Source organism: Aquarana catesbeiana, linkage group LG02 (assembly GCF_042186555.1).
Source record: "Aquarana catesbeiana isolate 2022-GZ linkage group LG02, ASM4218655v1, whole genome shotgun sequence".
Classification (NCBI taxonomy): Eukaryota; Metazoa; Chordata; class Amphibia; order Anura; family Ranidae; genus Aquarana; species Aquarana catesbeiana.
This window is the reverse complement of record NC_133325.1, coordinates 574,949,305-574,963,062: the sequence shown is the minus strand read 5'-3', so window position 1 is coordinate 574,963,062 and position 13,758 is coordinate 574,949,305. Positions and strand designations below refer to the sequence as shown.

Below are 13,758 nucleotides of genomic sequence, written 5' to 3'. Positions count from 1 at the left end.
CACGTCGCCTGCTACCAGGTGCGGATTGTCACATGCCACGTCGCCTGCCACCAGGTGCGGATTGTCACTTGCCATGTTGCCTGCCTTCAGATGCAGCTTGTCACTTGAAACGTCGCTTGCCACCAGATGTGTTTGTCCCTTGCCACGTCGCCTGCCACCAGATGCGGATTGTCACTTGCCACCAGATGCAGATTGTCACTTGCCACGTTGCCTGCCATCAGATGCAGCTTGCCATTTGCCACATCACTTGCCACCACATGCGGATTGTCACTTGCCACGTCGCCTGCCACCAGTTGTGGATTGTCACTTGCCATGTCGCCTGATTTCAGATGCAACTTGTCACTCAAAACGTCGCTTGCTACCAGTTGCATTTTGTCCCTTGCCACATCGCCTGCCACCAGATGTGGATTGTCACTTGCCACGTTGCCTGCCACCAGATACGAATTTTCACTTGCCACGTCACCTGCCATCAGATGCAGCTTGCCATTTGCCACGTCTCCCGCTAACAGATGTGGATTGTCACCTGCCACCAGATGTGGTTTGTCATCTGCCACCACATGAAGATTGTTACTGCAGTGGTGGCAACACAGGCATGCGCATTAGTTCAGAGGCAAGCCTAAAGTAGTGGGTAGTGAGGGAGAACAGCGGTGATGGGCGGGCGGTGAGAGATGATCTCATCTCTCTGCTCCCCTGCCTCACCTCCAGAAGTGTAGCGGTGTGTTCTGACACGCTGCATGGGCAGAAGAGCAGTGTGACAATCTGCCCCACTGTGAGGGTGGAACAGCGGTGATGTGGGCGGGCAGTGAGAGACGATGTCAGACAGTGCAACCTTCGCGGCCCGGCTGCAAAGAGGCTACGGCCCTGTAGTGGGCGGCGGCCCGGGGCGTTGATGACCCCTCCTTTACAGGATACACAGAATAGGCTTAGAATGAGGGTGGAATTAGAATTAAGTATAGTTAGTGTTGGGCTGAACCTCCACTTTAAGCGGTCCATACACTGATTTCAGCTGGTTTCCGATAAAGCGGCAAAATTCAAACGGCCCTGTCAGCTGCTTCTTGCCTGACATCCCTCGACTAAAAAATTTTAGAAGCTGGTTGAAAAATTCTCAGCGGAACAGAAACTGCATCCAAACAGATGTAGCTGCTGTACAGATATTTTGACAGCTGGTGGAACTGGCTGTGAAAATACTATGGCAGCCGCTGAAGCTTCATTCATGTGTGGATGGAGAAATCTGTTAGATGTTTTTTATTCAGTCTGTAGGTCGGCTTTAGATTATAGAAGAAAGTGTGGGAGATATTTTATTGAATTCTATACATGCAAAAGACCTGAAAGGCAGATTGTACACAGATTACATACCAATTCTAAATGAACTGTGATTGACTATATGTAGATCACAGGAAAACATTAAAAAAAATTATTTATTCCAATATTTTACAGTTAGCATATACAGCTAAAAATTTACAAAATGTGTGTGTGTTATGTATATTCTGTGTATATATATATATATATATATATATATATATATATATATATATACACACACACACACACTTTAGTTTATTGTATATATCACTTTAGAACACAGCCTTTGACTCTTCCTTCTTTTTTGCCCATTTCTAGGTGCTCAGTGCATAGATCCTTCGGACCGTAAGTACACTCCATGTTTTAAAAATACAGGAAAACTGCATGATAAGTCTTAACTTTAAATTATTAAATATTACAAATTAGACACAGATTTTTAGATGATGACGTTTGACTGTTCATAATAATCAGCATCAGCACTTATTCATCAACTCAATCACTTAGGCTATAGATGGAGCGAATTTTCTTCCTGTAACCACAGTCAATTCCCCCTGCCGGAAGAACACAGAGAGAGCAGTGATTATTGCTAGTGGCTGACAATAATCGCATGCTGAGAATCCGACATGCTGGTTGTACTCAAGTGGATCGATGGATGGGTACATTCAGACTTCCCATAAATGGTTTGAGTCTCAGCTGGTTCAGAACCATCTATGGCCGGCTTAAAGGGTTAAAGTACAAATAATCAACACAAATAGAATTTCTCTGCTAAAAAAGCGCAGCTCCTCCACTCTGGGAATCGCTAGATAGCTACATCTTCTCCCCAAATGTCATAGCCTCCCTGACGGTAATCCAGAGTGTGGCTCGGGCTTAAATTTCAGCACCATTATCGGCAACCCCGAGTGTTACTTACCTGGTCCCCAGAATACTGCGACGCACGGGGCGGAGCCTGGCGGCAAATTCAAAAGAATGTAAAAATCATAACACATACAGTACTGTAATCTTACAGATTACAGAACTGTATAAGATCATTTCACATGCCTTTTGTCCCCAGTGCTTTGGCCCATGTCCTGCATGCAGTTTTATATTATATATACTGTTCTTTCTGCCTGGAAACTTGAGATTGTCCATAGCAACCAAAAAGTGTCCCTTTACATCAAAAGTGGCTTTAGACCAGCTAGAAAACAGCGATAGTAAATTAGAATACTTGCAGAATTGAGCGATAGTGAATCGTGGGGAAGTTTATTTTATTATCATTATATTATTATTTTTTTAAATTATTTATATTTATTTATTATATTATAATTTATGATTTTGTGTTTCAAACTTCATCATACCCGGGATATCTGCTAGACTCTTGGTGGACAGATTTAAGTGTGTTATTGTTAAGAATTACAGGCCTACAATATAAAACGCCAAATTTCCATGCAAAATAATTGTACCGCTTTCAGCACCTAAAATCCGAAATAATCATACCGCCAGGGAGGTTAAACATGCATATGAAAACAAAACAACACTTTTACATCAGCGATCACCCCCATTCTCGCCCAACAATCATTGTTTATCACAATTCCAATTTTGATTCCAACAATTAATGGTCGTCAAGGTCTTAGACAGCCAAATCAAGCAATCTCATATCCTAGAAAATTAACAACCATAAATCAATGCTCAATCCTTAAGCTAGCCCTACACTGATCAAAATTTGGCCTGTTCAGCAGGACCGGCCGATTATCAATAAGTGTGTGGCTGTCCCTATTCAACAAAAGTCTAATGGACACATTGATCATCCAAACTGCTGTGTGAGCATACCCAGCCCCTAATCCAGGTAGGGAGCCTCCAAAATATTAACATTGGCAAATATGCAACATAGTCAACAAAGTCACCAAATGTCGGTAGAAAGCAGGGGGCTATGAGGGGTACGTAGCTTCACACTAGATGAACAAAGAGGTGCTCAACATTTTTCGCGTTGACAATTAATGCTTCTTCAGGAGCATAAAGGGTTAATTACAATTTCAAATCCTGTTCAAAACAAGCACAAACAGAGTTTTAATAATAACAATTTCACGAAAATACTAACATATTGTATTCAAAATCAGTAAACCTAAATACTTACAAGCAACATATGTGGATCACGGAGAGCGAGGAACAGAGCTAGTGGCAAATATGGCCCCCCATGGGTAGGTAGATATGGGGATACACCTAGGTAGCGTATAGATTAGGTGTATTACTCAATACATATACACATATATAACACATATATAACCTAGATTATACATATACTCTCTGCACTACATAATGGAACCCATAATTTAATTGTATATAACACTTACAGCAAGAAGTTGTTTTATGTAGTTTTGCAGGGTATATTGGAAGCCTGACTGACTTTCAACATAGTCCTGGTCATTCCAGTTGGATAGTCCCAGAAGAGTGCATATGCTGTCTATAATCCTCCCTCTGGAGGATTTTTTTGTCCCAATCTTGGGTCTTTGGGGACCCTTTCGAGAGCTATAAATGTAACCAGCGAGGTGTCAAAGCCATGGTACAAGTCAAAATGTCTACTGACTGGTGTGATAATTTTACCGCTTGATGTCAGTAGACATCTTGACTTGTACCGTGGCTTTGACACCTCACTGGTTACATTTATAGCCCTCCAAAGGGTCCCCAAAGACCTAAGAGGGGGTGATTAGGACAAAAAATCCTCCAGAGAGAGACACTCTGGATATAGAGACCCAATGCTACCCAGCCGCCTGGCTTAAATGAAGTCTGTTCCTATAAACCATTCCTCTAATGATCCTGTGTTTTTTTCCTAATTTGTTAGCTATCCATCTCTCTAGCTGTTGTTCATAATATATTCAACCTTTATGTAAAAAAAAAATATTAAATTGCTTTCTATGTTGTTTTTCTGTCTTTTGGTACCAAGTGTGGACCATGGAGGAGTATTGGGACTACTGAGTGGCTCGTTGGTTCCCCCGTCATTCTCCCCCTTATTTCGTTTTTTGGGGGGGTAGATATGTGGCTAAAAATGATGCTCTTGTTTACCAGCGGGGCTAGACTCAGTCATGCCCTGCTATGGTTTGCGGTGCGGCACTTCCAGTTGCCACCAGGGGGTGCTCATCTTCCCTTGGCTCTGGAGATTGCATCGCTGCAATGGTCAGACCACTCCATTTGCATTGCACAGAAAATAAAAGAAAAAAAGATTACAGCACACACATACAAAAATGACATTTATCCTGCAAGGCTAGTTAAAAACACCTGAACATATTCAAAAAATATGGGGGTTTGGTCACACTATATGGTTATATAAGGCTAAGCCCACTTACTGCGACAAAGTACCCCGAACTAGTGGCTCCTACGCTATCCATAGAATGGAAGATCCTGTTTCTCTGAATAATGGGAGCATACACTCCTCTAAATGGGAGAATTAAAGGACTCCTCTCATAACACAGGTGGACACTAATAAGAGGCAATGATGGGGGGGGGGGTGCTCCAGCCCAAAAGGATTTGGTCAGAATCCATACACTAGACAAAGATTTGGGGGGCACACCCTAAAAAATGCACAAGATGCATTGCACATGCGCCGTAGACATCGGTGCCCATGCGCCGTAGACATCGGCTCCCGGTTTTAGGAAAATATCTCCTTAACCGTCTAGGTTAAGGAGATATTTCTTGCACCTACAGGTAAGTCTTAATCTAGGTTTACCTGTAGGTTAAAGTGATCTGTAAGGGTTTACAACCACTTTCATTCAATTGTTAAAGGATACATTTGAAATGTATTGATCAGCTGCTACAGTCAACTAGGTGCAGATCAGTGTATTCTGACAGTGGCGGGTGCTGCTGTCAGAACACTATGTGGCGGGTGCTGCTGTCAGAACACTATGTTCCAGAAGGGAGGACTGCCCCATCCACCCATTTGTGTAGATGGAGGAGTACCGCGCAGGCGTATAACACGCACCCAAAGTTTAGGAGGGAATTTTAAGGAAAAAAACTTTTTAAGGAAAAAAACTTACATTTAAATGCCCATCAATGCAGTCTTATCAGTGTCCATCTCCAGCTTTGTCAGATCATTTGCAGCCTGATCAGTGTCATTTGCATCCTTATCAGTGTCATTTGCATCCTTATCAGTGTCATTTGCGTCCTTGGCAGATCATTTGTATCCTTGCCAGTGTCATTTGCAGCCTTGGCAGATCATTTGCAGCCTTATTCGTGTCATTTGCATCCTTATTATTGTCATTTGGAGCCTTGTCAGATAATTTTCAGGTTCGGCTCCGCTTGTAGTCCCGCCCAGTCCCGCCATTGGATCTGTGTTATGTCCATCACAGGGCGGGACTGGGCGGGACTACGAGTGGAGCCAAGAAGAGCCGAGACCGGCTCTGTGTATCTCAGCAGTGGCGCCATATGAGTGACTGAGCGGAGCCGAGAAGAGCCGACATACATAGCCAAGTGTACTCGGCTAGGTTCGGCTAGCTCCGCTCACAGTCACGCCCAGTCCCTGTGTTATGTCCATCATAGGGCGGGACTGGGCGTAACTGTGAGCGGAGCTAGCCGAACCTAGCCGAGTACACTCGGCTATCTATGTATATCGGCGGCCGGCTCGCTCCGCTCACAAAAAGCAGGAGTGATCGGCGGGGATCGGCATATAACACGCACCCGCAATTTTCCCCTGATTTTAAGAGGAAAAAAGTGAGTGTTATACGCCAATAAATACGGTATTTTAGTTTTTTTTCCTTCAGCCTGCTGGTTGAATAAAAAAAATGAACCATGTATGGCCAGCCTCTGAAACAGCTGACACAATGTGTTTGATTTATTAAAACTGGAGAGTGCAAAATCTGGTGCAGTTCTGCATTAAAAATCAGCTTCAAGGTTTTTTTGTCAAAACTTAATTGAAGAATCTGATGATAGAAGCTGATTGGCTACCATGCACAGCTGCACCAGATTTTGGTGGGTATGACTAAGGCCTTATAGGCTGAAACGCGTCAACTGTTCTCATTTGCGTTTGGTCATTGTGTCTTGCCAATAAATATTATACTTTTTAAGAGCAATCACCGGAGTGCGGATCATCTTTTCCTCATTTCCCTACTCAGCCAGCGACTGTGGATCGAGCACCCGGGATCTCTGCTTTGATGTATGGGTAGTAGCACTGACTTTTTTGTTTCTATTATGCACCAGATTTTGCACTCTCTAGTTTTAGTAAGGTAACTAAGGTGTCCCTTTTGAGCCGGAATTCATGGAGACAAGGAGTTGTCTCCATGAACTCGCACAATTTCATTCCCGAATGTCAGTCCCAACTTCGGGGGCGATTTCAGTGACATCTGTGCGAGTTTCTGCACAGATGTCTATTGAAATTGCACCCCGAAGTCTCCAAAAATAGTACAGAAACAACTTTTGGGAATTGGTGCGGTGATGCACTGATGCAATAGCCGCCAAATTGCTGCAATGTAAACCAAAGCTTAATCTCAGGTTCTTTTGTTTCTATTCACCCAAAATGATACAGTATGTGCATCAAAAATTTAAAAAAAAGCTATCTATGTAAAATAGACAGTGGTATAAACTTAAAGCGGAGTTCCAATAAAAATAAACAAAATTAAAAGTCAGCAGCTAGAAATACTGCAGCTGCTGACTTTTAATAATCAGACACTTACTTGTTCCAGGGTCCAGCAATGCAAGGGAACGAAGCCCCGCTCGTCTCCCCCTCCTTCACAGCCAGGCACGCACTGCGCATGCGCGAACTGCGCTGCGCGCTGTGACTGGCCGGGCAATCATCTGGGACCTATGACGTGTCCCAGATGATTGCTGAGAGGGAGGGGGGAGAGGTGATCTCCCTTCCAGTGCCGCGGGGCGCCTCAAAGCCCTGGGAGGAAGTGGGAGCTGGAACCCTCTAAAAAAAGGGTTTCTGCTCCCCCTCCAAAAAAATGACATGCCATACGTGGCATGTCAGGGGGTCACCTTCCCTTAAAGCGAAAGTTCCATTTTTGGGTGGAACTCCACTTTAAAGAGGTTCTTCAGTCTGAAAAAAAATGAAAAATCAGCAGCTACAAATGCTGTAGCTACTGACTTTTAGGCCTCATGCACACTGGACGTTATAATAACGTTATAAAAATGGCAGTAGCTTTGCAGTGAGTTTTTCAACATTTTTGCAATAAAGTTTTTTAGCGTTTAGCATTAGCGTTTTTAATCGTTTTTTTTTTTTAAATGGGATTAAAAGCGTTGGTGAACCGTATTTCATCTGTGTTTTTCATTGTTTTTTGACGGTCAAACGTTTTTACAGCTGAAGAACTCCGCTCGGAACCGACTAGTTTAGGATTTTTTTTTTACACCCAAAAAACGCCCCAGCCAAAAACAGTTGATAACAGCCTATGTGTGCATGGACACATAGGATAACATGCTGGAGAGTTTATTGACTGTACAAATAAAACGTCTGAAGCCAAAAACAGCCGCTGTAAAAACACCCAAAAACGTCCAGTGTGCATGAGGTCTAAATAGAAGGACACTTATCTGTTGAAGGATCTGCACTTACCCAGGCCGGGACTTCAGGACCCCGGTGCCGGCATGTTTACTGTGGGAAGCCGGCTGTGACTCTTTGCAGCTTAACAGCCAGTTCCCCACTGCACATACACGCTGCGCTTTGTGAATGGACGACCTGCTCCCGGGACCTGTTATGTGTCCCAGGAAGTTGTGGGGGGAGGGGGTGTATATAACTTCTACTGGGATTGCTTAGGCAGTTCCAGTAGAAGTGGAAGCAGGTACCTGTCAAAACTAGGTACCTGCTCTCTAAAAAAATTAAAAAGGTAAAAGTAAAAACCCTCCCAATCGGGGGGGGGGGGGGCAAAAAGTGGACTTCCCTTTTTAGGGGAAGTTCCATTTTAAAGGCTAAGTTCCCCTATGCACCAATATAGCATTCATGTACTTTTTTTGCAAAAATATCAAAGCTTTCCATAATATCTACAGACACGTATCTTACTGTCCTCCATCCATGATTCCAAACGTATCTATTGCTTCTGTCTTACCTCCTTACAGACTTTAGGTCATGACACAGGAAGGAGTTGACCAGCTGACCCTTATTAGCACACACCCTGCATCATCCACCCTCCCACTCCCAGCTGCACGTTTTTTAAATGAAATGCAATCAATCAGTGATCACCCTTCTCACTAAATACACAATCAGATTGCATAGTGTATGGCCATCTTTATACAAGTACATAGAAGGGAGTGGACAGAAACACTCAGCCGTCAAGCCCCATTAACATCTCTGCATAGCGGGAACTCACATTCCCACATGTGTTTTTTTTTTTTTTAGCTTTTTAGCGAGGTAGGGAGGTGTTTTGGAGCATTTTCACTCATCACACATAGGGCAGCCCATCCACCTGAATGGGCTGCCCTACATGCAGCAATCTCCCAAAAGAAGCTTCAGAACTTTTTTTTACAGCGGAGCTTGGTGCGTTTTTTACTGTGAGTTTTGGTGTAGCGCATTTCTGAAATGCAAGGAAATGCACAGATGTGAATGGAGCCTCATTGTTCTTGTGTTATCGCACCAATTTCACTTTCAGGCCCCATTCACATCTAGCATAGTGGGAGCGAACATTTTGTGGCTCGTTTTTCCTGTGACACGCATAGGGCAGCCTGCTGATTTAAATGGGCAGTGCTATATGTGGCTTACGGGACATGTTGGCGTTTTGTGAGTTGCGTGTTTTTTACTGTTCGTTTTGCAGCATTTGCCATTCATTTTTTAAAGCGGAGTTCGAGCCACAAGCGGAACTTCCACTCGTTGTACTCCTTCCCCCCTCCGGTGCCACATTTGGCACCTTTCGGGGGGGAGGGGGGACAGGATACCTGTCTTTCACAAGTATCCTGTCCCCACTTCCGGGAGCCTCAGCCGCGGGTATTTGCGTAATCGTTTTGGCTCTCTCTTCCCTCCTCCTCCCTCTTTCTTCCTCCTTCCCCGGCCGCCGGGCCAATAGGAGAGAGAAGCGGAGCCTCGCGCATGCGCAGTAGGGTTCTCAACGTGAAGCCGTAAGGCTACACTGCCGGATTCCCTTTCTCACAATGGAGGCAGCAGCACCCGACAGCCGATGGAAACATCAGCTGCGGTACCGACATCGCTGGACTCCAGGACAGGTAAGTGTCCAATTAAAAGTCAGCAGCTGCAGTATGTGTACACAAGTATAGGCGCATCAACACAGAGATCATAAAAGTCCCAATACAAATCTGCTAGTAATTGACAATATAGTCCATCTGGCATACACAGGCAAATCAGCTATGTAGTGGTATTGGGAGAGGGCAAAAACGTCCACAGGAAGCACACAAGGGAAGAAACCATATTCCAAAGAGCTTTTAAAAATCAATTTAATAGACAACGTAAGATCAACTCACATATGGTATAAAAATGAAAAGCATGGTATCAGAAAGTCGAGATGACGTTCCCACATCCTGTGACAAGATCCGTGCTGTGTACGATGACCGAATGATGTAAACGCCAGCTCCGGAAGAGCGGCCTCAGAACGAGGCTTGGAACACAGTGGATGGCTGGCAGCAGGAAGACGGGTTCATCAAAAATGGAGGCGTTTCATGAGCGTGCGCACTTGGATTAGAGTTGCCACCTCATCCCTTTAAACCTGAACACATTTTGAATTACACAGGTTCTGAGGCTAATTAAATGCACATAAGGTACCAAGTGAGTTTAATTACCACCTTAATCAGCCACAGAACCTGTGTAATTAATATGTGTTCGGGTTTAAAGGGATGAGGTGGTAACCATAATTTGGATTCTCTGCAAGTCGCGCTCCTTCCTCAGCGGACAAAGTCTGAATACCATAGAGAGGGAATAAATAAAGAAAAAAGACACAAGGGCGGAGCTGGATGAGACAATGAGGGGGAGGTTGGAAGTGATAATGAAATTAGTAGAAGCTCCGCCCTTGTGTCTTTTTTCTTTATTTATTCCCTCTCTATGGTATTCAGACTTTGTCTGCTGAGGAAGAAGTGCGACTTGCAGAGCATCCAAGTGCGCACGCTCATGAAATGCATCTATTTTTGATGACGTCGTCCCCCTGCTGCCAGCCAACCACTGTGTTCCAAGCCTCATTCTGAGGCCGCTCTTCCGTAGCCGACGATGACATCATTCGGAAGATCCCCGGTCATCGTACACAGCACGGATCTTGTCACAGGATGTGGGAATGTCATCTCGACTTTCTGATACCATGCTTTTCATTTTTTTACAACATGTGAGTTGATCTTACGTTGTCTATTAAATTGATTTTTTTAAAAACGACTGCACCCAGAGGCGCCTCTCCACTTGTGCTTTTTTTCAGCTGCAGTATGTGTAGCTGCTGGCTTTTCATTTTTGCAGCGGTGGTTGGACCTCCACTTTAGCATGCCAAAATGTGTGTTTACTTCTGTGTTTGGTGTGGTGTTAACAGTTAATGGCACTGAATGCACAACTAGTAATTTTAGGTGTATAAAAGGTGGCCATACACTATACAATCTGATTGTACAATCTCCTTTAGATCTGCCATCAATTTTGTAGTGCAAGGGCCTGTCTGATTGGATAAAGAGTGATTGGCTAGATAGGTGTTTCCACCTATTATATAAATTTGGTAAATCTAAAGAAGATTGTACAATCAGATTGTATAATGTATGGCCACCTTTATACACCTAAAATTACTAGTTGTGCTTTCAGTGCCATTAATTGGTAACGGCACAGCAAACACAGAAGCAAACACACATTTTGCCATGTGAAAAAACGAGTGGCAAATGCGGCAAACACGCAGCCCACAATACGCCAACATGTCCCATAAGCCACATATAGCACAGCCCATTTAAATCAGCAGGCTGCCCTATGCGTGTCACAGGAAAAACGAGACACAAAACGTTCACTCCCACTATGTTAGATGTGAATGGGGCCTGAAATTGAAATAACACAAGAACAATGAGGCTCCATTCAGATCTGTGCGTTTCCTTGCATTTCAGAAATGCGCTGCACCAAAAATTGCAGTAAAAATGCACCAAGCTCCACTCTTAAAAAAAGTTTTGAAGCTCCTTTTGGGGAGATTGCTGTGTGTAGGGCAGTCCATTCAGCTGGATAGACTGCCCTATGAAGCATTTTCACTAATCACACATAACATCTCCCCACCTCACAGAAAAAAAACCTCATGTGAGAATGCGAGTTCTCGCTATACAGAGATGTGAACGGGGCTTGACAGCTGAGTGTTTCTGTCCACTCCCTTTTATGTACTTGTATAAAGAGATTGCATAGTGTATGGCCATAATTGTGTATTTAGTGAGAAGGGTGATCACTGATTGATTGCATTTCATTTAAAAAACGTGCAGCTGGGAGTGGGAGGGTGGATGATGCAGGGTGTGTGCTAATGAGGTCAGCTGGTCAACTCCTTCCTGTGTCATGACCTAAAGTCTGTAAGGAGGTAAGACAGAAGCAATAGATACGCTTGGAATCATGGATGGAGGAGAGTAAGGTACGTGTCTGTAGATTTTATGGAAAGCTTTGATATTTTTGCAAAAAAAGTACATGAATGCTATATTGGTGCACAGGGGGCTGGAATTTAGAAAAAAAAAAAGGTGAACTTTAGCCTTTAAGATTCATTCTCACTTCTCTGTTCTCCACACCAAAGTGTCTGCTCTGCACAGTGTTTTGGGCACCTTAAAGTAATGGTTTATATATATTTATAACTGTTTTGTGTAGTTATTTTTTGGATCTCAAATGCCTGCTAACCCCTTTATAACCAGTTTTTTTTTAGGCTTAGATGCCCAGACCAAGTATAGCATTGTTGGTGTGTATCAGTTTACTGGACAATAACTATAGGAACAATTTTTCCTCCTGACAACAGGTCTGAGAACTAGGAGCATGCACAGTTGCACATTCCTAGTTTTCAGCTGGGAGCATCGGATAGCAGACAGCAAGAATTTAGATAAACAATAAACACACTCACACTACCTTTGGATAAAATTATGGCCACGGCCTTTATTATTATTGGCTTTAATAAATAAAATATACTTTTATTTCTATTTAAAAACACGTAAACAGCTCAGCCACTACGACTCGAGCTGTATCATCAAAAGAAGAGGGGAATCACCCCATAACTCAAACATTTGCTTCAAATAATATCAACACTTTAATAAATGTATAAAACATTTTAAAATATGTAAACTGTCCTCCTTAAATAAGGCGACACTGCCACATAATAAAATAGCCACGACTGAGGAAGGGAGGGAACACCACAGCTTGCTGCTACTAAGGCGACTGAAATCTGGGGCTCGGAAGCCCCTTTTTATCTGAAATTCTCCTCACAGATCCCCAAAACTGCCCAGATACAGTGGTCAGCTGACCCCTGCAGCAAACAAGGGGGCCAATCAGAAACTTTCCTGCATTTTTTCAACCTGAGGTGATCCTAGCAACCCCCGCTGCCGCAATCCCATGTGGAAAAGGGGGTTCTGGCTGTTTTTCCCCCTTTTCCTTTCATTCTCAAAGTAAATGGGCATTTTACATTAGGACTATAAAGTCATTGCCGTCACCAAGGGAGTAATACAAATTCTGATTAGAAGTTGGGTTTTTTTGTTTTGTTTTTTTACTGTTTTCAATCGTTTATGGCCAGTTTTACAAATATTTTTTGCAGTTCTAAAGATATTGCAGATGTTTTTTAGTCATGTGACTTGACCTGAAAACTGACTAACTACAAAAAGTCCTGACTTCTGATATCATCTTTTTCTTCTCTTCCCAGCTACGTACGCGGATCTGACATTTTGTGACTCTGCCTCGTGTACTGGGAGCTGTACTTCTGACAATGGATGTTCATGTAGTAGTGATCCCCTTCTGACCTGTGTCCCAACTCCACGTATTGATTGCCCTAACCCTGTGTTATGCTGTCCAGATGGCCTATTCTACAATAAAAATCAGTCCTGTTGCTCAAGTAAGTATTTTCATATCAGTTCAGAGTTAACTTTCTGAGTCTGACCATTTAGGATTTGTCATTTATAAGATATTTTTCTGCTTTGTCTTCTTCAGTTTTTCCTTTCTGTGAGACAAAATGTGCTACAGATGAAGTTTGCAACTCATTAGGAATATGTGAATGTAATACCACCGTGTACAGAAATCTGAGTAAGACTTTCTTTATTTTCTTTCCTTTTCAATGCCAATTTGGTCATTAAAGAGAATGTACAGTATGTGCTTGGTGGGAATATATTATGGGTTTTTGTCAGTGTATGCTTTGCTCTGTCATGTTTTTGTTATATATAATATATATATATATATATATTGTATGTAGATTTGTCATTAGATGGCGCTCTTAGTGGATCAGTAGTTTTATTTGCTGATTAAAGTACACCAGACATGAGAATATTATGGGGACTGACACCGGTGATCATTTTCAAAGTGCTGGTTTCTGAATCTCTGACCTGGAACAAGCATGCAGGAAATTACAACTGGAGAAAAGTCAGAGATCCTGATATCTATAT

General features: G+C 43.1%; 1 protein-coding gene across 1 annotated transcript in view; it reads left to right on the top strand.

Annotated features, from left to right (window-relative positions):
* LOC141127585 (uromodulin-like) overlaps positions 1–13,758 on the top strand; it is a 177,164-nt gene that overhangs the window by 143,425 nt on the left and 19,981 nt on the right. The window contains exons 10-11 of the mRNA XM_073614187.1: positions 13,026–13,214; positions 13,310–13,402. Coding sequence (XP_073470288.1) covers positions 13,026–13,214; positions 13,310–13,402 — 282 coding nt within the window. The remainder of the gene's footprint in view (positions 1–13,025; positions 13,215–13,309; positions 13,403–13,758) is intronic.